The sequence below is a fragment of the Drosophila montana genome, unplaced genomic scaffold (genome assembly GCF_035044405.1).
Source record: "Drosophila montana isolate Dmon_TW-CO22-7 unplaced genomic scaffold, ASM3504440v1 contig_1_1, whole genome shotgun sequence".
In the NCBI taxonomy this organism is placed as follows: Eukaryota; Metazoa; Arthropoda; class Insecta; order Diptera; family Drosophilidae; genus Drosophila; species Drosophila montana.
Window position 1 is genome coordinate 1,027,409 of NW_026996920.1, and position 27,027 is coordinate 1,054,435.

General features: G+C 40.0%; 2 protein-coding genes across 2 annotated transcripts in view; both read left to right on the forward strand.

The window, feature by feature from the left end:
* Window positions 1–2,853: 2,853 nt before the first annotated feature.
* On the forward strand, window positions 2,854–3,566 carry LOC135426261 (uncharacterized). The gene is made up of 3 exons (XM_064679292.1): window positions 2,854–3,110; window positions 3,163–3,420; window positions 3,479–3,566. Exons 1-3 carry the CDS (start codon window positions 2,950–2,952, stop codon window positions 3,501–3,503), a joined length of 444 nt encoding a protein of 147 aa, XP_064535362.1. The 5' UTR covers window positions 2,854–2,949; the 3' UTR covers window positions 3,504–3,566.
* Window positions 3,567–9,584: 6,018 nt separating this feature from the next.
* kek3 (kekkon 3) overlaps window positions 9,585–27,027 on the forward strand; it is a 36,714-nt gene continuing 19,271 nt past the window's right edge. The window contains exon 1 of the mRNA XM_064679334.1: window positions 9,585–9,734. The gene's annotated coding sequence lies outside the window, so the exon portion shown is untranslated. The remainder of the gene's footprint in view (window positions 9,735–27,027) is intronic.

Here is a 27,027-nt window from a genome sequence, read left to right on the forward strand (position 1 = left end):
TTTCAATTTGTTCCTTACATATATATGCAAAATCTTAACAACATCGGGATACAATATCATATAGCTGCCATAGAAACGATCGGTCGAAAATTAATATCTTGTGTGAAAAGCTTTAGCAAGCCCGGTAATTATTGGTTAAGCTATGCTGCGTAATATTTTTCCTTTTACCCAGATATTCTCATAAGCTGGTAATAAACGTGCTTCACTATTCTCACATATCCCATTCTCACAAGGGTATTAAGTATTCGACTTGGAGATATCCTGATTTCCTCGTTAAAGTTATCTTTAACAATTTACTGCATTTACGAGCTATACAATTCTCGCCTTTTGTCGACAAGGGTATTCATGTTTCAAAGTTCTTTCTTATTTTTCAATACGAAAGCGATTAGTTTGAAAATGTTATGCAAATATGCCCTGCTGGAAAATATAATTAGAGAGTGAAAGTGGTCAAGTATGGCATTGTGGTCTTTATTCCTCTCATATATCAGATAACGTAATAGATCTGGCAAAGTTGCAAGAAAATTTGTATCTAAATGTATATGAAGGGCTCCTCAGATACTGAATTTTATTGATTCGATATCCATAGCACATGATAAATATTTCTAGCGGTAATTTGATAATTTAAATGGATTTCTGCAGCTAAGCAATTTCTAATTTAACGGCATCCCTTGGCTGCTGTTGTGTGTGTGTGTCTATGTGTGTATATGCAATAATTATATGCCTATTTGGACTTGTGAATCGCAACTCGTAAATTTCACACCTCAGCCATCAAAAGTTGAGCAAGTGCTGCGTTCTGGCAAAACTTTTGCCATTTGCGCAGGATGCGCAAGGATGCAGCTCGACATAAACACACACACACACACACACACACGCGCTCACACACACAGCGACTGGCGACATAAAGATTATATGTCAAGCGCAAAATCTCGGGCAGGCAGCGCTTAAACATGCGTGTGTGCCTGCATGAGTATGTGTGTGTGTCGATGTGCTTGTTGTGTGCATTTGTAAATGTTGCTGTGTGAGTGGCAGCTTCCGTTCTCCATCCTTGGCTGCACGCGCTGTCCCTACTCGCTGCCCCCGCTTCCCCTCCCCTCCACACGTGCCCTAACTCTCACTAAGTCTCAGCATGACATTGCACTCAACTCTGCTTTCACCTTAGCGCTCGAGATGCTCCGTGCCGCCCGTTGCCAGACCAGCTGTTGACTTTTATTGTGGCTTGACATTAATTTGTTAAGTGCACCACGGCGGCTGCCCGGCAGCAGCCCCTGCCCCTGCCCATGCCGCACGCCCAGCCAACTGTGTGTAATCTTAAAGGTGAGCAACTCGAGCGGTTTAACAGTTTTGCACACCCACTGCCACACCCCGACTGCAGCGTGTTGTTGCCTTAATTGCATTTCAGTGTGTACACACTTTGCCCAAAATGAAAAGTACATTCCGCTTGCCATTCCACAGGCGCTGTGCCCCTTTTCCGTCGACGGCGACGTCGCTTTTAATTATGCCCAATGCACTGTGAAAATGCTTAAAAATGCAAATTATGCGCTGTAAAATGCAACGCATGCAACATTTGTGGCACATAATTTATGCCGCACATGGCGAATATCCATCCGTTGCCATCTCTCTCACTCTCTCTCTGGCTCTAGCTGCGTCTAGCTTACGCCGTATTGCATATTCTGCTGCTAAGCGGTGTCTATCGCATTATGTTGTTCAACATTGCTTTCTGGTGTCATCGATGCTGATTGTTGATATAAGCCATATGATATGCATAAACATACCACAGACCCGCCCATCCAAGCCGCACACCTACACCACACACCCACGCCACACACCCACACCTCACGCACACACACTCCCAATATTTGTTTAATTAGCCCGTATTAATGTCGATGCAAGCAAATAAGGTGGCAACACATAATGAAAACTGCAACCAGCTCCATTGTTCCAGCCAATATTTCCTATTATTATTCCTGTTGCAATTGCAGCACGAATCCCTTCCATCTGCTGCCGGCTCCAGTTGCCCATTGGGGGCATGCTATGATGTTGCCCACTGACCCACTGACTGTTCGATTTTCATTTCAATTCTCTGTTTATTCAGGCCATTTGGCTTGCCATAAATCCGCTCGTGATTTGAATGGAACACACAGTTTGTTGCCTAATGATCGGATTTAATTGGTTTACATATATATAACTGAATTGTGCCCAAGCTCAAATTTCATTTATCAACACAATTTGCCTGGCAGTGAACATATTTTATTTAAAGTGCTTAGATTATTAGCTTAACCATATTTTTGCCTAAAATCAAGCTGGGCTGAAAACACATAAATATTGTCGCTGGCTCAGCTCATGGTTAGAACCAACTCCTTGTCTTTGGGCTCAATTCCTGCACTTGTTGTTCTACACCCATTCACCCACGCCCTAGTTGTCTCATATTCGCAAAATGCTTATAAAAGAACTCACTTTAGAATTTACAATATCTGGCTCGTTAAATACAATAGTTGGGGCCCAAGTTCCTTATGTTTAGTGGCGGGGTCTCTTTTATAAACATTTTTTTGGGAAACTGATTTGGCTTGAGTTTCAATTCACATCAAAAAACAGAACCGGTTCGAGGGAAAGATGTTTATTGATAGCATTTAACTTATATATATTATGGATATGGTTACATAATCATAACATTTTTAAATATTTCAGCTAAACATTGAATTTTTGTAGAATTATACCTCCGTTCTCCGTTCTAAAAAAGAAAAAACTATCGCTGAGTCAAGAGATATCGACTTAAACGTTTCATAGAAAATGTATTTTGGAATCTTTTCCTTTGTTGTCCAATAAATGTGTTGAAGTACGAACGAACATTGTTAGTCACTTAAACATTTGACATTCGACATACATCAGATCAGAAGCATATGCCAAAAACACATTTTTTGAATATTTCACGTTTACTCAATTGTTGCGGCCATGCCCTGTAAGAGGAAGACAAAGCTATGGGAGTCGCACATGGACAGTTCGGTCATGAAGACAACCACACAGATCATGCTTGAGCAGGGTTCTCGGCCACAGCGCACACTTTGCACCACGGATCACAAGCTGGTCAACTTTCAGTCCTTCAACATGGATGAGTAAGTGCAGTCAGGTATTCGTAGACTTAATTCTATTCACTGACCGCCGCAGTCCACGCTATGGGCCTGTGGACGTTGAGGAGGAACTGATACAACCGCTCAAGTCCGGCTATATGCGTGAGTATACGCAGCCGTATCCTTCACGCTGCAAGCCGCTGGCGCCCAAAGGGGGTACCCCCGACTTTATGTTCAATCGCTTGCCCAAGAACGACTTCGACCCGAACACTGGCACCTTATACAAGTTTCTGGATGATCATATGCACGATATACCCGACGTACGCAAGAGGGTCAACTTTTTCAGGCAGTTGAGGTAAGAAGGCTGCTCAAAGAGCTCGCACATGATATTGTCATTTTATTTTCTCCCACAGAAATCAATCATTTTTGCTTTATTGAAGGCAGCGAAATTTTAAATTGTTGGAAATTAAATAAATGTAGTATTTGTTGTGGCAAACAGAACTAACTATATTTGAAGTGCTTAATATAGAATACTTAGTCATGTTTCTCTTCAAGCTAATTGCCTGACAATTTGTTGCAATTTGGCTCAATCATCATTCAAGTCACGCTACAAGTTCTTATGCTAAAAGCTTTTCCAGTTCTACACAATTATAAATTACCCCACAGTACTTTTACCCAACCCTCCCCCTCCCCCAGCCAAGTAAAAATGTGTCAGTTGTTTCCTTTTCAATGGAAATCAATTAATATTGCATAAAAAAAATCGTTTGTCATCAGGAACAAGTAGACTAACTTGGTATATATATATATATATATATGGCAATCGTGTGGCATGCTTTGGCTGATGTCGCTTATTAGGTTAAAGCAGTTGCAACTTCTCGGAAAAACGCCAACAAATTGCAATGAATATTGCACAAGGCATGTATCGAGCAAATCCGATACTTTGGCTCTCGGCTCCTAGTTCTCCTGTATTGCTAGCAATTTGCATAAATGCAGTCAATAAGCTGCAAGGACCTCAGCTCGAGGGTGGTGTCAAACTAATCGCAAACTATGACAGCGCTGATTTATTATGCACGGTAATTAGTTTGGCCTGTTTAGCGTCTATGGAAGTGGCCAGTGCCCGCAGCAAGGCGCATCGATATGCCGAGCAACTGCATCGAGTTTCTTTGCTGACGATGACAAGACCATAAAAACTGTTGCGACAACAAGAACCATCAACAGGCGCTACTCATCCCCTCAGCCAGATGATGACGACGGCCAGGACGAACAAGGACGAGCAAGGACGATGAAGTGGCCAAAAACAAAACACTCTTAGACGTCAGTTGACAAGCGCATGAAAGTCAAAATGAATGTTCCAAAATGACAGGCAAAGGGACAGGCCGAGGAGTCCACAGGACGAAGCAGGAGCAGAGGGACGAATGGTGAGGCGGAAGTCGCCGTTGTGGTTGACAAACAGGACATGGACACGTTGTGCGGAGTCAGGCGGCAATACATCAATTAGGAAGCGACAAGTTTTCAATCTCGCTCTGAAAGCTGACACCGGAAAGCTAAAAACAAGATCAAAGCGGCATCTCGCGTTAGAGATCAAAAGGAAAAGTACGAGTTTGGATAAGGGTTAAGAGATCAAACTAAGACTATATTAAGAATTTCAATTAAGAAAAGGAGGAATAAGAAAACTTTACCGAGTCAGGCGGCAATACATCAATTAGGGAGCGACAAGTTTTCAATCTCGCTCTGAAAGCTAAAACCGAAAAGCTTAAAACAAGATCAAAGCGGCATATTGCGTTAGAGATCAAAAGGAAAAGTTTCGACTAGTGTAGAGATTAAAATAAGACTATATTTAAGGATATAAGGATTTACATTGAGGAGGAATAAGAAAACTGTTGCCGAATCAGCCGGCTAATCATCAATTAGGAAGCGATAAGCTCAAAAAGCGAAAAGCTTAAAACAAGATCAAACTGGATCAAATGGCAACTAACATTTAGAATTAGGGTTGAGATATTAAACTAAGAATATATTTAGGTATGTGAGATTAAGGATTTAAAGAAAGCTTTTCAAGCACATGGACGCTTCCGAAAAATAATTTTAAGCACTAACATCTTAACGTAATGCACGTAAAGAACATTAAAAACTGATCTTTGTTGATCTCCTGTACTTTAGTAAAGCATTCCGCAGTGCACGGAAGCAATAAGCGAATATTGCCTATATCAGACCTTTGAAAAAAATTTGAGATTTTAATTTATTTTTATCGTATCTCAGAGCAGTTTAAAAAGCTAAAAACCAACATTTAAACGAATTTTATTTACTAGGCACAAATTTTAAAACTAATTATTTATAAAGCTTAATGCAAGTAAATATTTATGCCTTTAAAAAACAAGAAAAGATTATAGATATTCGGTTTGGACAAAAGCTTTGAATAAAGCTTTCTTTCCTGTCAATTGCTCCAATAGGAACTTTATTTATATATTACATTAAAGATTGATATATCAGATATGTTAATTGTGAATTTGCCAGCTATTTTGATAATCATACATTTTCTACGAATCATTTTAATGTCAGCTATATAGTGGTCCGAGCTGGCGGATGTCGACATAAAACCTTTATTAGTTTCGGCACAACAGACTTAGAATTGAAAGACAATAATTCACTAATGCATACATACTAATTAATGCTGATCAATAATATTCCATATATATATTCATATGTGGTTATGCATTGCGTTACGCATTGCTAGACAAAAATATGATCTCGTCGATAGGTATATGTAAAATCACTGAGGAACTCAGGTATTCATGATAATACTTCATACATAGTTCCAGTATCGCTAGCAGGTTCCGATTAATCCAATAAGATAGCTCCCTTTTTGTAGACACATGAACTGACAGCTCAATGATATTTGCCTGAAGATAGACACATTCCAGGAGGGAATAAGCTGCTTCCTCTCGCACATTCGTCAAAGCCGTACAACGGGAGTCTTGAACAACGGTACTTGCTACGCACTACTGATAACAGTTCGACGTGATACAGTCCGCAAGCAACATTCAACAAGCTTTCACCAATGCGTACGACAGACAAAACTCACCACACACCAACAAAAGCCGGCAATAGCTCTCGCGATTTCAGCCTCTCTCGCGCTCTTGCGCTCTCACTCTCGGCTGGGCGTCTGCGTTGTGCTCTGACGACACGACGAAGAAACTCAACACGGACGCCCGACTAACGGCATCGTCTGTGATAAGAGCCAGTGCTTCGGCTTTGGCCACGGCTCGTGGCTTGGCCAGCAGCTAGGCTGAAATCAGTCAACTCGGAAACGTGGCCATGTTCGTTTTGCGGCGATTTCGTTGCGGCTCTTTCAGCCTGGCCACCAACAATTGGCAGTAGCCAAGCTAAGTGACAACCGCCAACTGCCAACAAAGTTTGTGTATCGTTTCGTGCCCCGTGCTGCGATCCGAGTGCTGTTTTTGTGTGCGGGCCAAGTGCCAACCAAATTCCGAATACGTCAAAATCAAATAACACAATTCGAAGGTGTGCATAAGTGTGTATCTGTGTGTGTGTGTGTTTGTGTGTGGCTGTGTGCGTGCGTAATCAATTAAAAGGTGTAAGCTGCAACAACAACAATCAAAGTAACAGTACAAAAAACATGTGTATGTGCGTGTGTGTGTGTGTGTGTGTGTCTGTGTGGCATGTGTAATTAATTTTTGGCATTTAAATTGGCCGCCATCAGCATCCAGACCTTAAACCAATTTGATAAATTTGCATTTTTGCACATCAAAAATAAAAAAGCGAAACGACACGAGAGCAAAACAGAAAGGGGGAACCACAAAAAGGGAGCCCTGAAAAAGCAATTTAATTTACAAATTACAAGTCGATGGGTTAGTCAGAGGGCAGCCTCCAGGCGGGCAGCTTGAAAAGGGAAAAGCCTGAGAAATGATTTGGGTCGTCAAAATAAATCAACGATTCAGTTTATTATTCGGAGTGCTTCTAATGCTTTCTAGCAGCTGGATAAGCCAAAAAGTAGCTATAGTATTTTTAATGTATTTTAATTCAATCATTAGCTCAATCAAAATGGAAACAATGATTTGTATATAATCTATCAATATGATGAAATCATAAATTGCAATTCTTAGACACGAATCTTCAACACAATTTAATATTTTAATCATATGAAGTATCCAATCTGTGAAATTTCAATAAACAAAATTGATTTTTGCTTGTAGTAAAGATATCCTGTATAAGTAAAAAAACAGTTTAAACTACAGATTGTTTTTCTTTTTTTTAACTTATTTGTTCAGGACAATCTTACTCTTTTTAATTTACATTGATGATCGTTTACATTCTGTTAGATAATCGTTTCATTATTTTAATCCACTTTTTATACAACTTCTTTAATTTATTTAAAAAATATTTTGTGCAAGCCTATCAGCTGGGTCAATCTAGGTCAACAAAATCTATAAAATATATTCATAAAATGAACTCCAACAAAAATTAATTTCATAAAATTCTGATGAGTCAATCAATAATCAAGTCACCTTTTCGAAAGTAAGATACTTACTAAGTTCACATTATGGATGTAGAAAATTAAAATTATTACAATTTTTTTAGGGCCTATTCTGTAACTAAATTTTAATGAATTGCAAAATCATCAAATATAGGCTTAAATAGATGTTGATGTGTTATTTCAAATAGTATCAAAATCAATTTAAATAGATATAATTTTTATATTTTAGTGAACTTAACTTACATTAATCAATATTTTCTCACCTTAACCCGAAAAAGACAGTGGAATTTGTGAACGGAAAATAAGACAATGTTCAAATGAGAAACATTCCATGCTATATTTTATAATTTAAAACATTTTTCATTTTGTTTTGCTATTTGCTGTCGTCTTTTTAATGTGGTGCTAAGAAATCTCGCATTTGCACTTTGAAGGCTGTCCCCAAAAGCTGACAGCGAGCCGTGGTAAGAACAACAAGAGTAATAATATTAATAATAATAAAATGAAGGAAACTCAGAGAAACAAAAATAAAGAATAAGTTGAAGAAAAATGTCTGAGACGTGCCTCGTATGCAAATATTTGCAAAACGCAGACTAATAAGTGAAAAGGGAAAAAAAACAGGAAAGAACAGAAGCTACCTTCGGCTTGTCGAAGGCGAAATACCCTCTGTCTTTGTTTAAGAGACATTAAGAAACTAGATTTTCTCACAGGTTTTTCCTATAGAGTTGTATGATATAGTAGTCTATACGGATCATATGTACGAATCATGGTAGATCTCGTAAAATATATTCTTTATATGATAGTGTTTCGATCTGGCCGCTGACAATACGGCTGCTTCATATAAATACTTAAAGGGGTTTAATATGTCTGCTTCTATGCGTTACACGTTTCATGTCAAAATTAAAATACGCTCTACAAGGGTATTTAAGGGGGCGAGTCAGAAAAAAATGTGACTGCGAGATTACGACAAAGCCAGAAGCCACATCCACAGTCAGAGAGCGGCCCCAGCTGAAGGGAAATCCTTCAAGCGCCTGAGCCTGGCCTTACGTTGGTCGTCGCACAGGAAGCAACCACGCCCCCAGGAGGCTGCCAGGATGTCACGAAGGCCCCTTCCACCTGCCGTATCAATGCCTGTGCAGAGTGGAAGGAGGTGAGGTGACCTCGAGGCACAAATGAGTGCAGAGGCAGCGTCAGATAAAAATGCAGGACAAGCGGCAAAGCCAACATTCAGTACATTTTCATGTGGTTAAATGCAAATTTCAACGTGTTGGGGCGGCATTTTTCTCGCTTAACTCGCCCACAAGATCAACAAATGCGTTTCTTAAATTAAACAATCATTTTTCTGGAATTTATTACATTGCCAAATAACAAGGATATTCACTGCAATCTTTCAAAATTTCAATTGCCCCGCAATGCGTATGTGTGTGTGTGCTTGTGCGTGTGTGCTGGAAAAATGAAACAAATTTCATTGCATAATTCATTACGCATTTGAGGGGTTAAGGGATAGGGAGTTGGTGGCAAGGAAGCCGCCTGCCATTTTGTCTGGTCATAAATCTTTTGACATATGGGCTGCCATTGCCATAACGATATGGTGTGGCAGGGAGCCGGAGGCTGATGGGGGGAAAAAAAAACTCGCGCAACGAGCTGCAAAAATACGTATTAAATTTTTATTGTTTCCTTTCTCATCTTTTTTACACGCTTGACATTTTCAGTTAAACAAATATTAAAACAATCAACTTGACAAAGCCTATAAACAATTCACGCCCCGAAAAAGGGGAAATCCCGCAGTATTTTTGCAATTTTCCGAATTTTCCGAATGAAATTGCACAAAGGACTAAAACGAATTCAAATTCATTCATTCGCTGACAAGTGACTAAAACAATAAACAAAACAAAAAAGCTGGCAAATTCTACGCTAAAATCACAACAAAATGGCGCGCTCTCTGCTTCCGCATCCGCAGCAGCAAAAACAACAACAAAAACTGTTAAAATCGAAACAACAACAATCAGCAGACCATCTACAAGAGTTGTAATAACAAACGCTGCATAGAGAAAGAGAGTGAAAGAGAGAGAGAGGGGGAGAAAGAGCGAGAGAACAGCTACAGAAGCAATTGAAACGATTGGCAACACTTTTACGAGTTGCCATCTACTTTTTACAACGAATTTTCATTATTGTACAAGGTAAGCTTTTCATTTTCTTCTCATTTTCCTTAGTTTTATTTCTCCTTGACAATTTCGCACCAGCTTTTGTCATTTGCTCCAGTTGCCCGCTTGCAGTTTATTGGATTTAAAATTTTGGACCTCGACCATTGCACACATCCAATTGGACTGCGGAAAGTTACAAGCGTACAGAAAAAGTTTAACATTAGTTTCTGCGTCGAGTACAGGCAACTACAGTTCAGAGTTTAAACAAAGCTTTCTTTTCAAAATTTTTCTAAATCTTTAGACTATACAAATGGGGAATTTTTCTGAAGAAACTTACAGTTGCCTAACTCTTAGTGCTTCATCTTTAAACTATCAGAATGTGTTTCTTAATTATATTTGTCTTTCAAAAACATTATTATCTAAATGATAATAAAAAAATAATAAAAAAAGATAATTTGTGCTTATTCTATCTATGGTCAGATAATATCATTTGGCATTTTGCCTTATTTTAATTGATACTCTTTTTATCTGAAACATTCTGAAACAGAATGTTATAATTATTTAGAGGTTTCTCCCATAGGAATGATCAGTCAAAAATTGATTGCGTGAATGCACCTTTATCTTTTAAAAAATCTTAAATAAGCTTGGCTACAGTTCAACCATCCTCCCAACAAATAACCAAAATCGTATAAGCATCGGACTCTTATAAGACCAATCGTTCGGATATTGAGCTTTTGCATAGCGTTATTTAAAAATATTTCAATATACCGCACATCTGATCTATGCCCAGAAGGGTATTAGATCTTCGGTGCACCAAAGACTGCTTTTCTTTTTAGTTCGTATCTTAATCAAAAAGTAAATAACAACGGAAATAAACGTGACAGGGCGATCGTCTTCGCCTTGGTATATAAAAATCAGATTTTTTGTTTATGTTTTAAAAATTAGTCATGAGTAATAACAGGTCCCAAAGTATATTATTTAAACTTATGATTAATTATATAATCGTTTCTTCCGGCCTTATATATTGCAGATAAGGTTAAGCACACGAATCCCAAAGATATGCTCACGGCTTGTCCCTGACCCGCTTGAGAATTAACGACCTACTGCTTGATAATATTTTGTAGTCTTTTCTATTTTGGCCAATCAATGACCTTTTTTTCGTATTGCTCCCACCATCAATAGTGTCAAGTCTAACGCAGACTTATGGCAGTTCTGCAAGCCTCCTTTTAATATCCTGTCGCATTAGCATATCCTTAGGATATCTTCATTATCTATCATTTTATGTAAAGCACACTTCTCATTGAAATGCTCTTCTCTTGCCGCTGGCCACAAACGTGCTGGCCACATAATTAAGCGAACTTTGCACTCGAAAGCAACTCTCATCAGTCCACTTGATTCGGCAGAGGCAGCGCTCAACTTTGGCCACTTCGTTGGCGCTCTCGAACTGGAAGCACATGTCCAATATGCTGGCTTATATCATCTTTCAACTTGTGTGTGGATGAGAGGCACTTTCAAAAAACGCTGACAGCCCGTCTCTCCCCTGCGTGGCCACCGAAAAAAAATATATAAAAAAGCTCGAAAAAGAAAAAATTTGTTCAAGTTACTATTCAAACGATTTTCAGCAGCTGCCGCACCAAAATCCCTTTTTAATTTTTCATGGCTGCCTCGCTGCCTGCCGCTGCCCCCTGCTGCACTTCATTCAGTCAAAGTCAGCGCAAACAAAAAGCCACTGAAGGGCACAGGGGGGGAAGCTTACAGGACACACACACACACACTCACATACACACGCACAGAATGCATATGCATATTGCTGGGGGTCTGCGGAGCATATTTAACCCATTGCAAACACATTTGCATGCACTCAACTCAACTCGGCTCCGGCTATGGGGCCTGGGCTTTGGGGTTTGAGCTTAGGGTTTGGGGTTGCGACTTGTGGCCTCTCGTCTATCGCCTAACGTCTCACGCGTCTCGTCTTGCGTCCAGCTGCCATTTTGCATTCCCAAATTCAAATTCTCATATGCTAAGCGTGAAAAATGACTTGAGATGGGGTCAGCAGCAGCCACCCGCGCCGCGCCGCGCCGTCTTTGCCTCCCCTCCACTTTGCTCTGACAAAATATTTGCATAGTAAATGGTTTTATTATTAACTGTGTAAACTTTTATTTTAGAGCTAGCTCCATTTCAGCCCCTCGAAAATGTGGCCGCAATTTTCGTAAAATGTTTTAACAAACTTGTTAAAATATTTGCCAAGTCGCTGAGGCCAAGCTAAATTTCAATGGCCAGCGGTCAGTTTGAGTCCTCCAGCTGAGTGCAAAGCGGCGTGTGCGCTACAAAAACAAAAATAGATGCAATGCTGATAGATTCTGACATACCCTTTAAGCTGCAGCATAATCTAGGTGTCTGCTCTGCTAGATTAACTGGGGAAGACTCCCCCGAGTCGCAGTGTTGGGTTGGCTCGTAGTATTCCTCATTTCCTCAGGTCCCCCCGCACCCCACTGCCAACCTAGCTACCCCTTGCAGTTGTAGCACTGGGTATAATCAATTAAATCTTTCGCACGCTTTTAATTAAAATTTCCCTTGAGTTACATAATGAAGTTAACTCCTTTTATATCATTTTATTTTTTTTACGTGTTGCGGCAGTGACTATGACGATGTGGCGTAAATTTGCCTTTTTGGCCACGCCCACTGTGATGCTGTTGCCGCCTGTCGCCACTTACGTAAATAAAGCGCGAAATTTAAAGCTCAAATCTCATTAAAATGGTTTTATTGCCACATTGGGGAGCTGCTCTGCACGCGGCTTGCGCTGGGTGTCTGGGTGTCTGTGGTGGTGGCCACGGCAGTCGGGTGGTGGGGTGGTTGGCTCGGTGTGTAGTTGGGTGGTTTGAGTGGGTTAACTGCAGCTTCCATTTCGCTACACATTTATTTTCTCGCCCATAGTTTCAATTTGGAGCGTTGGTAGCGCTGCGGGTGTCAATTTCATTGCGCGCTTTGAAGTTGCCGCGAAGCAAATGAAATATAGTAGAGCGTGGGAGCAGGAGCAGGAGCCGGGCAGGGGGCGGAGGCGGGTGCGGTTGCGATGGCTGGTAGGACAATCGCCATGACACAATTGAAATCGATAGCAGACAAGGAATAAAGTATGGGTATGCCAAAAACTATGGGGCGTATTTTGTAGACACCCCAGACAATATTCATGCCCCAAAAGGCAAACGGAAAAACCCGAAAATATCGAAAGGGAAAAAATCGTTCAACTCAATTTGCGGCCATTTGCTTGTTCCTTCTATTTTTTTTTTTTTTTTTTGTTTTTGCTGCCAGTTGCTATTTTTATAACTCAAGCGCAGAGCTAACCAATAATTTTTGTTTTAAGTTGCCATTTTTTGGTGGCTGCCACATTCAGCAGCCGCTGCGAAGGAGCTGGCGCTCCTCTCGGCTTTGTGCGTTTGTGCGGAGCTTGGGCATCGACTTGGGTTCTGTTCTGTTTTGGGAATCGGCTGTGCGGAAAATTATGTTAAAATAGACACAAAATGCTATTCGTGGTGCGTTTCCATTAAATAATAGGCAAATGCCAGAATCAGGCAGCTAAAGAAATTATTGAGTTTGTGTGCATTCAACCCATGCCAGGTTTGTGACGTCACCAAATTAAACAATACCAAAATTTATTGTCAACATTGGGTGGCTATTTTCAAATATTGACATTCTTATTAGGTAAAATGTTGGCTCAATAAAGAATTATGCCTTAAAAAATGCTGTTGACGTAGATGAGAAGAAATACTTGGTTTAGAGGGTAGTTTTATTTACCGAAGTTTTCCAATTAATGGACACGACTTGATATTTATTTAAATAAAACCATAGTTTGTACCATCGAAAAATGGCGAAATGTACACTGTTTTATACTTTTGTGTTAGCTTTTAAATAAATAACTAAAATAAATTAGAGATCCTTAAAACATATGTCAACCAGATAGCTAAAATCATTGCAGCCAAATGAAAAGTTGTTTATTATTGAAATTTTATGTTTATTAATTTACCTTAGTTTTTTTTAAAAACTTTTAAGAGACCATATGATAACTATTTCTTACCTAAAAGAGCGATCGTTGTGGCCTTCTTCTTTAGTTCAACTTAAAATAGTCCCATTATCGGGGTCTACACTGGTGTAAAAAGTGTTCTTCTGATCTTTGAACTTGGCTTTTTTACTATCCTTCAGTAATGTGTCAATTGAATATAAGATAGTTTAACAAATATGGATATGTAATATTCGAATAGTCAGTCGAGCCATGTTCAAGCTCAGAGACTGTAAAAGCTTGAATGTTGGCTCTCATTAAACGCGCACAGAACAAGCATATTATCTTCAATGATTCCTCCCTGGGAGCTGGGCACCTGGTGAAGAGCATCTCCTGGTCGTGCAGTTTCGAGTACAGGAAAATTACTTATTTTCCCAAGCCTTGAGTTTGCTTTTAGCTTTGAACGCAGCAAATCCATAAGGCCAATATTTTTTAAAACCCACTCTTTCCTCTCTACTTTTCTTCTCATCCCATCTCACATTGCTTGTCCATTTTAAAACTCACACATATGCCATATGGGCATATGACAAGCCCATTAAAACATACATTCAAGCAGTGACAGGCTTATTCGCAGCCATTTGCAAAGTTCCCAATGTGACAGTTAATTTTACGGCGATTGACGTCAGCGCAAAAAACTGCACAAATGAAAACTGCGTTAAAAACAGGCATCAAAATAGAAACAAAGCAAAATTAAAGGGTAATTTGGCAGTTGGCACATTAAAAAAAAAATTAGCGGCAAATGAAAAAAGAGAAACAAGCAACAAAAATCACTTTAAAAAAAGAGAGGTAGAGGAGGTAGAGAGCTGAAGCGAAAAGTTTGTTTCATTTAATTGTTTTGAGAGTAATAAGTGCAGGCAGTCAGGAGGATTTGTTGTTTTACATGTTGTTTCCACTTCTCTGCAACAGCAGCAGCAGCGGCGGCAGAAACAACAGTGGAATCAACTATAACAACAACAGCAGCAGCAGCAGCAGCAACAAGAAGAAGCAGACCGACTGCAACAATCAAGAGTAAATATAAATAAAAATCCAGTAAAGTTGTTGAGCCAGGACGAAGAGACAGGCCACTTATGCATGTCCTGTTGGCACCACACACACGCACACACGCACACACACACCCACACACCCACACATCCACACAAAGGGCCAGGACGGGTTGGCCCAGGCAGCAGCCAGCAGGCGGCAGACGGCAGACAGCAAGCAGGCAGCAGCTGACAGGACCTGTCGAGCCAAAGACGAAAAAGGAGACAAAGCAACGCTTGTGAGTGCATATAATCTGAGGCTCATCATCTGCAGCTGCCTGCTGCCTGCTGCCAGCGAGGTGAATGAGCAGGAGCAGCAAGCGGGAGCAACACAAATCCCAGCCAAGACACATGCACACATCCTTGTGTCCTTGCACATATGCAAGTGTTTGTCAGTGTCCTGGCCGCTGCCTCCTCAGTGCGAGAAACAATGCAATTCTTCCGCACTTTTTGCCTGCTCGCTCGTTTGTAAGCGCAAGTCCTTTGGCACAAATTTCTGTATGCCATCTCGTAAAAAGCACAACATGCTTCACCCTCTCCTGTCATAACTCTTCGGTCTTAGTTTAGGTAAAGTTGAATACGTGCGAGTCTTGGGCTCAAGCTCATATGCAAATAAGAGTAGACACAATGCGTTTCCGCATTAATGCGTTTTGTTTTGGCCAGCAGTGGGCTTAGGACATCCAAATGGATATTAGTTGTCATAGAGCTCACATCAGACACTTCATTCTTTCTAGTTGGTTATGCATAAGACGATTTCTCTCCCTCTCTGCCTCACTTGTAATTCCAAACTGGCGTACATAAAGCAAACATATTCATGAGAATTTAAATCCTTTACAAACCAATTTTCCTATTCAGATCGTACATTCGAGTTTATTTATTCTTTTGAGCAATCGATTGGAATTATTCAGCTTTGAACATATAAAACTGGCTGCAAATCGATTTTTTTTTCATGCTTTTCGTAAAGATCGACAAAGCTTGGCCACTTAATATTACTGATGGAAAATATTTATACCCTGCCGGAGGAGTAGAATAAATGGGTGGAGAGAAGTACTCTCCAATCCATAGAGCCATTTCTGATCACGCCTTTATTAAGGAGACGTATAGGGCTACAGACACGTTATTCGGAGTAAGAGTATCGTATTAATAATCGATAACTCTGCGAGTCTTATCAAAATCAATATATATCTATCTCAGTTTGCAAAAGCTTTTAATATAGATAGATCAACCATATTTTTGAATCAAGTACATGTGTAGTATTTGTTTAACAAGAGCTGAATACAGGGTACCTCTACATTTAACACTTTCGGCACTAAGACATGCATACGATCCCATAATATATCGGGCTAATGGGTCCAAATTTTATAAATAAATGGGTTGCCAGAGTGCGAGGGCAAGGGAAGAATAATAATGAGAATAAACTGCACAGCATGCGCTGTTGGATCAGAGTCTCCCATAGTCGGGCACTCCTTGCCAGGACCCTTTTAAGTGTTTGGTTACAAGCAAGAAGCTAGCTCATCTGGAAGAGACCTTGAGTGAAGCTCCATATAAGTGTAAAGGTTTCTGAATCTCTGGTATAACATAAATTATTCAGTTTGTTTTAATATAATTCACGTGATATTTACGTTATATTTATGTTAGTTAGGAACGTTTTTCATACAATCGTCGGCCACAACTACTTTGAATTTGGAATAACTAGCACGTCTATCGTTTGGCTGTTCCTCCTCCGGATTATATGGCCTGCGAATCTAAAATGTTTGAATTTGCTGCGATATCTAGCTCGCTTCACACTGAAACGGGCCACTTTCCCCTTGCTGTGTGTGCAAACAGGTAACCTGTTTAAACATTTACCCAACCTCAGGTGCACAGTTCAATTAGCGCTTGGCAAGGATTTATGGCCAAGCCTTCGGCCTGGGAAGAAGTTTCTCACTGCTTCAGTTTGCCGCGTATTCAACTTTAATTTCAGTCAGCCGCTTTTTCAGCTGAGGCTATTCTGATGCACTCGATGTCTCCCTCATTTATCTCCTATGTAGGTTTTGCGTCACACACACACAAACACACATACACTCTCGTGATGGCAGGTTGTGCGTGTTGTTTGTTGTACTAAGTAGAGCAGAGGGAGAAGGCCTGGTAGGCGCTGGGGCCTTTCCCAGTTCGTGTCGCGTTCGTCATTTTAAATATCTAACCGCATCTTGACTAATACATGAGCCTAAACACGCGTGTGTCTGTGTGTGTGAGTGTGTGTGAATGTGTGCGTGTGTCGTGCACTCGTTTGGCTTCGGCATTGCCGGCTGCTGTGTCCGTCTTTGCCTTTGCCTCTGCGTCTGCCTCCGTCGCTGTTGCCTTCCAATTAAGCAAAAATATAAAACGCTGTCAAGGACAAATGTGCATTTTAATTAAATTTTTAGACCAAGTTACCCCCCTCTCTCTCGCTCTTATTGTCTCTCTTCCGCTCTCTCTCTTGCTCTGCTCTCATTTCTCTTGTCTGCTTGCTGCCAGTTTCTCAAGCCACTTTTGATTTAAAAGGCGCATTCGTTGCGCCTGCCACAGAATATCAAGTATACGCAATGCAACCACCCTCCTACCCGGTCGCCCGCAGCTACCAACGTTTGCTGTCATAAATCACTTGAGTTGCCTTAAAATGTGCGTCTCTGGCCGTAATGGGGCGGGGCAGGGACAGGGGCAGGGGCAGGGCCGACGCCATAATGTGTAACTGTGCAAAATGTCCGAGCACCAAATAAAATGGCAACGTGCAAAATGCTGGCCAAAAATAGCCAAACAGCCAAAAAAATAACATTTCTTGTTTTCAAGTTCTTGTTGTTGTCCTGCGGGTGGCCAGAGCAGGGGGGTTGGGGAACTGGAGTGGTGCCACCAGCGATAAAGCGTGCCAAGTAAAAGATACATATTAATTGCTGTTATGCACAGGCTGCAACAGCAACAACGACATCAGCAGCTTGTGCGTTTTTGTGTGTGTTGAAATGCTAAACAGCAAAAGTTCGTGTTGTGCATGCTTCTGTTTGTTGTAGTTTTGTTGTTTGTTGTAGTCACTAACAAATGGCCAGACAGAGCTCCTAAATCCGCAAGGAACATTGCAACAGAGCCAGGCACAAGACAACCAAAGTAAACTAAGCCAAACCAAACCGAGCCCAACCCAAGCAGACCAAAACCAAAACCAAAACCAAAGAACTAAACTAACAAGCGCCAAGGGACAGTGTTGTGAGAGCTGCCTTAGAATCAGTTTCTAAGGGCACCAAATCTGGTCAGTGGCGGCGTTAGAAAGGGTGTAGAGTAGGATGCAAGGATGGAGGGTTGGTGTTGCTGAAATATACCTGAATAATATTGGGAATGTGCATGCTTAACGCTTGCTACAATTATATCTGTTATTAAATAATTATAAAGAGTTGTATATTAAATAATTAACATTAAATTCTATTTTAATCATAATTATTCCTATTATATTGTTTAAATAGTAACAAAAGTTCAAAAAAAAAAAAAATCGACATTTTAGTTTTAATATTAAAAGAATTTTGATTATTATGAAAACGAAATAATAATATTTATTGGCTTTTATTATCGGTTTGCTTTTAAAATTCTTTTCACATGAAAATAAATAATAATAATAACTGCAGGTGTTGGAAAAAGAATTATCAGCATAAACTGTGTGGTAAAGTTGTGTGGTTATGTTGCCTCAAGACTGTAAGATTTTATATATTTATTGCAATATATCAATCCCTTGGTGCATATGGCAAAAAGCTTTTGAAACTAAATTGGCTGTGTTGTGTAAAGTGTTTCCTTAACCTTAATAGCGTTTAAAAATAATGCGTTTACAAGGACAGAGTTCACAACATAAATTTGACAAAACCAGCAAAACCTTCTCACTTTGGGAACAGCAAGGCTGCGCACGGGCTTTGAAGCGAACCTGTCAAAGCGCAATCTTCAAACTTTTTTTAACGAGAATTGAACATAAAACCGCATTAGTTAGACAAAGAAGTGCTAAAGGCAAATCCGATTCGTTCTAATATTTTAAAATAGCTTTGGATTTTATTGTATCTATAAAATAAATCAATATTTGTCAAAAAATAAATTTAATTTATATTAAATTTTAAGAGTAAAAATAACAGTTGCGAATCAATATTCGAACCTATCCTGAGTTCCTGTGTCTGGTTCACACCGGGGACTAAACCACTAAAAATGTCTGTTAAGTTTTAGACCTTTTATTTTCTATTCCTGATGTATAACCGCCTTAAATTGTTTGATTCGTGTGTGCTTTGTATCATTTAGACAGCTGTCACTCTTTCAATAATGCAATTACTGGCTACCATTACCAATTTTCAGCATAGTTTCCGAATAGCTTTCGGGCTGACGTTCCATTCAAAGCCCACTCTTGAGTTGACATTGGCTCACTTCAAAATTTATTACAATGGTGTCTCTTTCTCTCTGTCTTTTTTTCTTTATTACTCTTCCTCGTACACTCTCTGTTTCTCACTCTCTGACGACTGTCAGTTAACATTAACTCTCCAGATTGGCGATTGTCATTTCGATGGCTACTGTGCGGCTCCGCGTCCCCCCCCGTTCCACAAAATGTCGCCGTCTCTGACAGCAGCCTCTCCTCCCGCTGTGTCAACTGAAATGTTGTCTTCCCGAATTATGCCACGACGCACTTAATCATTTGTGTTTTCCTTGCCGCATCCGAAAAGTTTTTGCATACCAACGATTTTCACTGTTTGCTGCTGTTGTTGTTTTTGTTAGCTGCAGCAGTAACATTTTCTTTTTTTTTGGTTGGACATTGCCAAGTTTGGCGGCTGCTGCAGCGCTAAAGACCGCAAAGAGCATGAGACTCTGCTCTTGTTGTTGTCGTTCGTGTCTGTGCGTGTCCCTGTCACAAGTGTACAACTGTCGCCTCAGTTAACCATATATATACGCAGCTCTTTCTCTCTCTCCCCGTCGCTATCTGTCTCTGTCGCACTGTGTGTCTGTGGGTCAACATTTCACAGGCAACCACAATGAGCCACTTGAGAAAACTTTGGGTTGAACGATGAATTTAACTAAGAACTTTTGGCGTTTGGCGCTGCGGTTGCGACAGTGTTGCCCACGCCCCTCCCACATTTACTTTCCACGCCCACATTCGTGGGTCCCCTCATAGTGAGTCAATAGAACAGAGTGACGGCACAGGTCCTTGAACAGCAAACCTACCGCAACAAGCTCGAGTTGTGAGCCTGAGCGTGAGCGTGTGCTTGTGTTTTATTTGTTTGGCATGCGGGTCGTATGATTAATATTAAAGTTGCCAAAGAGTAAAAATTAAGCTGGGCACAGCGACGGGCAGCATAAGTTTGCCAGGCACTATGGCGAAGGGCGTGCTAGGGGGATGGCTGGCTGCGAAATAGTAGGGAAAATATTGCCTCTGGGCGGTTGTATGTCGGAAAGGGGCGACTCTTGCCAACGTTTAAATCAGATAAAATTTTTCATGCTCTTGTTGTTGTTGCTCTCGTGCGGGTGTTTCTTTTTTTTCTTTTTTGGTGGTAGCATGGCCTTTGCTGGTGTTATAAACCTGCAGGCGGCAACTTAATTTCTTTTTTGTTATTTATTTTCTTTGTTGTTGTTTTTTGCTTGCCAGTCAGAAAACTGAAGCTCAAATAAACAAGACATTTGCTGCTGTAGTTGTGCTTCTTCTTCTGATGTTGTTCACATGTTGTTTTGGTTGTTGTTGCTGCCCGACTAAAAATAAACGAATTTCTTGTGAAAATCCCTGACAGTCACTTCACGTTCTATGTTTCACGTTCAGCAAGCGAATACACACGAAATATACGTCGGGGTCCAACGCGGCGTATGAGTGATTTGTTTCACATAATAAATCTGTGCATGTGTGCGTGCTGGCATGCCATCGCTCCATTGTGTGTGCGTGTGTTTATTTATTCATAAGCGCATTTCGTTGTTCAACAAATTTTTTATCATCCACTTTGAGCAAAGCAAATAAATAAGACGAAAACAAATGCCAAAAATCTGCTTAAATATTGCAATTTAATTGTGGGACAACCATTTATATTAGCTCAGCTTCATCCCCCTTTGCAGATCAAACGCAGTGAAATGCAAATAAAAATCGTGACTTTGTCAACAACAGCATTCAATCATTTCAATGCTCAATTCAAAGCAGAATGGAATGAGGAGCTTGATTGATTCAATACGAACTGCCTTTATTCACAATTTATGGTACAAGGGAATTGTATATTTTAAATCATCCTACGGAAAACTTGTAATGCCGTTCGCATTTACTATCAGTATTTTCTGTCTCTTTTACGTTATATTATTTTTTTTAAATTTCAGGTAAGTTGACAGTTTTAACAATATAGCTGACTCCAGACAACTTTTAGCATTGTTTTGCTAGCGTTGGGCATTCTTTTGTCGCATCGACAAAGCGTTTCATCATTATTATTATTTAATATAAAATTATTTGGCATCAATTCTAGTTCACTGAAGATTCTGAAGAGAATTAAAATGGTAGCAGGATAAACACACATATCAACATAGCTATACATACATACACACACTTTAACATTGAGTATGACATACATGGAGTATGAGATATTTATAGGGGAACGGAAGAGAATTTAACTTGGTGTCGCGTGTCGAATATTAAAGAAAAAAAGGAACTACCCTGGGTTTAGTTTGTAATTTGGCTTAACTTTGGTCTTTTACATACAATTTAATCTTTGACCACATGGCTCAAAATCCAAATGCACTTGGAACCTTTTCTACAACAATTTTCCCTGTATTTTCAATCTCTTATCAACTTTTAAGTTTTATGCAACTATCAGAATAAAATTTTCTTGTAGCTCAACATCTGTTGCCGAAGCATAAAAAATCCATTGCCTACTTATTGGGTCATTCATCATTTGACAGTTTACAACATGCTGCACAAATTCGCCACACGCTACTAAGCCCTTGCACCACAACACTAGAACATCCCTCCCTCTTCGGAGCACTCACTCCCTTTCCTCAAGCTGTCTGCCGTCACGCTGTCATAACGCAAGCGATTCAACAATTTCCACTCATTGCGCTCAGTCAATTGCCAACCATATTTCAATTTTATTTTATTATCGCAATACACGGCGCTCACTTCCGCACCGAAACAGAGATGTATCTAAAGGATACAGATACAGAGTCCGGGCGCATCCTTTGCCTTTATATTGTATTAAAGGCTATTCCGAGTCCCGACAAACGCCTGGACGGCATCCATTGTTGCTGCCAGGGCTGCTGGCTTTTAAGCCAAAAAAAAGTTATTGATAGTTATGGCACGCCCACACGCACAGCCCCCACCTCGCCCCTGCCAATAGCCCTGGGAAAACGTTTTGATTTGACCAAAATTCTCGTTTACTCTCTCTATGCCTCTATCTAGCTCGCATTCGCTCTCCTGGCTGTCTCGCTCTTTGTCTCTGTTGTCTCTGCATGCAATACAGGAATTTTGCATAATTTATTAGGAATATTTAATAAAAAATACCACAAGGCAAACACTGAGGGGCTGAAAAGGGAATTGTGGATGAGTGGCTGGCGGCGGGCTGCGCGGGGAGTTACGCCGGATTGTGTAGCGCTTTGCCCGCTTGGCCGATTGCCATTCCGAATGGCAGCCGCTTGGCAAACTTTACGCTTCGTTAGCTTCTGTTCGCTGTGTTCCCAGTTCCAGTTGCCAGTTGCCAGTTTCCTCCGCTGCGTCCCCTCCTTTCTCCTTTGTGCCATTCGTGTGCAGCAAAATGCGTTGAGCTACATTTATGCTTTGTTTTTCCTTTTTTTTGTACATTTACACACACACACACACACGCACTCACACACACTCAACTTGCTTGCATTTGCAATGTAGATTAATTTTTGTGAATTTATGGTGGAAAAACTCACACGCAGTGTACGAGGGCAAGGCCTGCGAAGGGTCGACGAAGGCACTGTGAGAGGGGCAAGACAATGAAAGCGGAGTCCCTCTTTTGTATACTCTTTATGCAATATGCAGTCAATTTGCTTGAATTAGTCCTCAAGTGGAAATCAACCCCCTAAACAAAATATTAAACACTTTTATATATTCAATTGGGTTAAAATCTATTTGAGTATATTATGTTATGCTTATCTTTAATTTGAGTAACAATCTAATAACAAATTAGCCAAAAAATATTACTAGATTTTAAAAAGCAGCTTAACGGAAATTAATTTTTCTCAGAACTTCAATTTATCTCGCTGAACAGTAAATTTACCATTTCCATCCATATTTTTGTAATTAAAAAAATTAATTGTATATTTTTAATCACCCTAAAAGCGTGTTAATAATAACAAATAATGAAAATAGTTATTGATTTTGTTTGTTTTATTTATTGCATTACAAGCAATAACTAAATAAATTCGGGCCGAATAAAACTATAATTTATATTAAAATAATATATTGTATCTTTTAATTAAGTATTAAAATTAAATTGAAAAATAATAATTTAAAAAGACTTTCCGCGAAAATATCATTCACCTTGATGTACATATATGTACATAACTATAAAAATATGAATATATACAAATGTGATGCTGTAAGGGTATTTCAATGTCGAGTTGGCAAAAAGATTTCCCTGTTTCTATAATATTCTGTTTCTTTTGGTAGTTGCTGTTGTTATTGTTGCTGAAACTTTACGCATTCATTTTCATGGGCTCGCAAAAAAGGTGTAGCTGTGTGTGTGCGTGAGTGTGCGTGTGTGTGTAAGCCTTTTAACATAAATCATTGCCACTACTTGCCAGCCTCCACCCCTCCACACTCCACCCACAGACCTCCAGCTTTAGGTCCTTTGGCATTGATTTGATTTGAAATAGTTGAAGCATAAACTGACAGCTGAAATATCGTTTTACATGGAAGCGAGCGACAACGTTGCGTCTGATTAGTCAGTCAGAATTGCCACATTGCAAAACTGGCATCATTCTGCTTGACACGCAGTTTGAACTTGACATTTTCGCGTGTTTCGTTTGAATTCGAATTCGCATTCGCATTTGCCATGCAATTCAATTTTCGAATGACACCCAATGGAACCCTTCAAACGCTCCGTTAGTCAATCCTTGTCAGTGGTTTGTCGGCTCCGGGCCATTCATTACTCGTACATTGATGCAGTCATTGGAATGTGCGTGTGTGTGTGTATGAGGGGGCGGTGGGGGGATACATAAAATTACATAACATTACCCGCACAAGTTTTGCTTGCAATTGTTTATTTTATCGCATTCTTTATAATTTCAAATGTTGTGCCTTGTGTCTTGTGCTTCCTCTTCCCCACAATCACACATAATGGCGGGCTGGCCCCAGAGGGGTCAACAATGGGTTAAGTGCCCGCAGGCTCAACGTTCGTGACTCGTGTGGCGCATTCATTAACCCCCTCCTGGGGGCTAAGGACCGTTCGTATCTTTCTTCCCATTATCCTGGCACGTTTCCCAACAGCAACAACAACAACATCGTCAAGAATACCTTTAAGGCTTTTGTGCTCCGCTTTGCGTATTTAAGCTGTTAGATAATAGTTGCCATGTGCCATCCCCTCCGCTGCCCGCCCATGGTTGATGTCCTTTTAAATACTTGGAAAAGTAACCGAAAATAATTTCATAACGTAGCAATTTCAGGCTTGCTCTTCTTCTCGCTGCTCCCGCTTCCTCTTGCTACTTATTTTGGCATCTGCTTAGTTTTACAAATTTGACTAGCACAGCAACAACAACAACAATAAAGGCAGTAACAACGAGAAGTATCGCAAAAACAAATCGAATAACATGGGAAAAAAAAAATTTCTCGAAACTCTAATCTTTTGCTTTACGCTTGAATACATCACATACTCACACACACACACCGTCACATGTGTGTGTGTGTGTGAGGGTCGTTTGATTTTTCATAGAGCAACATAGACACATAAAATATAAACATGGCAAAAAAAAAAAAACTGAAACTGAAACCGATTCCAAAAACTTACACATACATCATGCTGTATGTGTGGGTGCGCGCATGTGTGTGTGTGTTTAGACACATGTAAAGCCAAAATATTTTGCAAGTCAATATATCAAAAAAATATTTGGCGCGTTTGCTGAATGCAAAGATGAATGAACAGCCAAATTTTTGTTAGCCTGCAAAAGAGAAGGAGAGAGAGAGGCAGAGAGAGAGAGGGAAATAACAGGAAGGCGCTAGAGTAAAGGTTAAGGGAGAAGTAGAGCAATATTAACTCAACTGCTGAAATAGAAAAGTAAAACAACGCGCAGGCAAACACAAAAAGGCAGTAAAAAACAAGTAAACTAGCCGGGACTGCCTGACTAGGGGATATCTTGCACATAGTCCTACCAACACCATATGTAGATCGAGCTATACGGATTTCCAATATAACCACACCTTTTCCTTAATAATTTATGTGATTCTTAACCTACCTTGATCAAATTTTCAGCAGTAGTACTTATTGTGCTATAAAATATTTGTATATTCGCAATGGAACAACAGCATTCCTCTTATACACTTATACATATGTATACCCAGAGTTACCCTTGCCAAGTATTTGCTTCAAATCTCAGGCATCTCAGTCTACTATTTTATTTAACAAGCGATGATAAAAACTAATGAAAATCGCATATGCCCTTCTTTAAAAGCAAATATGATCAACAACAATATCATAGAGTTTCATGCGTATATGTGTGGAGGTCCACTTTTTTAACTCATCTTTCCTCTTTAGACTCTCTCTATCTCTTTTGCTTCCGTTCTCTCTCTGCACTTTGTTTAAAACAAATGAATTTGCCGCCGAGGCAAACTAACAAACATTAATCAAAAGTTGCCGTCCGGTCTGCAGTTTGCCCTTTAACGACGGCAGCGACTTTTGCTGTGGCCAAAGCACAACTTCATGCGTGGATGTGCGGGGAGCAGAGTCCGACGGATGGGTTGTTAGTTGGTTAGCTGGTCAGCGTTGGTGGCGTTTATTAAAGTGCCGCATCATGACTGGGCAGATTTTAAGCACAATGATACAATGGTAAAGGTCACAGGTTGGGCACAGCAGCTGTTGGCTGCCCCAGTCAAATTAGGCCAACATATGCCATGGGAATTGCGAATGTGTGCGGAATTGTGTGAGCGTGACAACCTTAAATTTGACTTGACCTTTGACCAACTGAACTAGCCCTAAATATAGAAAGTATGCCCAGTCTTGATATCCATTAGTCTAACAGGCAGGTTGCATAAACTCAAGGATTGCATCATAGCTGAAAATCTGCTGAATACACATTTAGCACCCATAATTGCTAATGGGCTAAATAAAATTATTAAAGCAGATGAGAATCCTTTCTAAAATTCATATTGCACAAACACAAACTAAACAGCGCTGGAATTTAATTTAAAATTAAAACAAGCTGCAGGTGCCACTCATTGATACCCTAACTTAGAATGCGGTCTCTGCGATCTAGCTAAAATATGCGAAACTAACACATTGAACGTCAACTGACAGAAATACTTGGAAAGTGTTGTAAAGCAAAAACTATACAAAATGTTAAAAACTGCTGTGCTATTATTTCCTTTGCTATTCAGGTTTATATATGAGAACACGTTTGTTCTATTTCAACTCCACGTCAATCATTAAAAAGTAAAAAAAAATATTCCTTGAATTGTTAAATTAGGCTTAAGGCTAAAATACCACCATGAACCGAATCTAAATCATAAACAGGGTTAATGATTGTGAAAAAAACAGGTTCACGAACTTAACATAAAAGCCGACAGTTGGTGCGAGTCGTGAGCCAATCGTGAACCAGCTTTGCTTATAATAAGTGTATGGAAAAATAGATATACTAATAGACTTTCTTTTGATTCTTCCTGCGAGTACTAAGGATATTCCTTAATTTTAAATGACACATATTAACTCATTTTGAGTGACAGTACAGTGTGAAGTTATTATTTAAGTTAATTATACTCAGCAAGTGATCGGGGACTTATAATTCGACATATTCCCAATACTGAAGAGTATTTCGGCTCGTTTGTTCAAACAGGTCGTTTGAATTGCATTTCGCTGCCATGTGCAATATCATGCATATTTAAAAAGACCAACACACACTCACACACACACACACTGTTGAGCACTTTTGATTGTCCTGATTTTGGGTTTTCTGCTGTCGCTGTGTGCGTGGCACGTGTAATGCAAAAATTGTCCTTGACTTTGTGTACGTGCCCCTCGCTGCTTCATCCCCTAAGAGCTTGTTTAATTGCTGATTCACACACACACACACACACATACACACACACACGTGA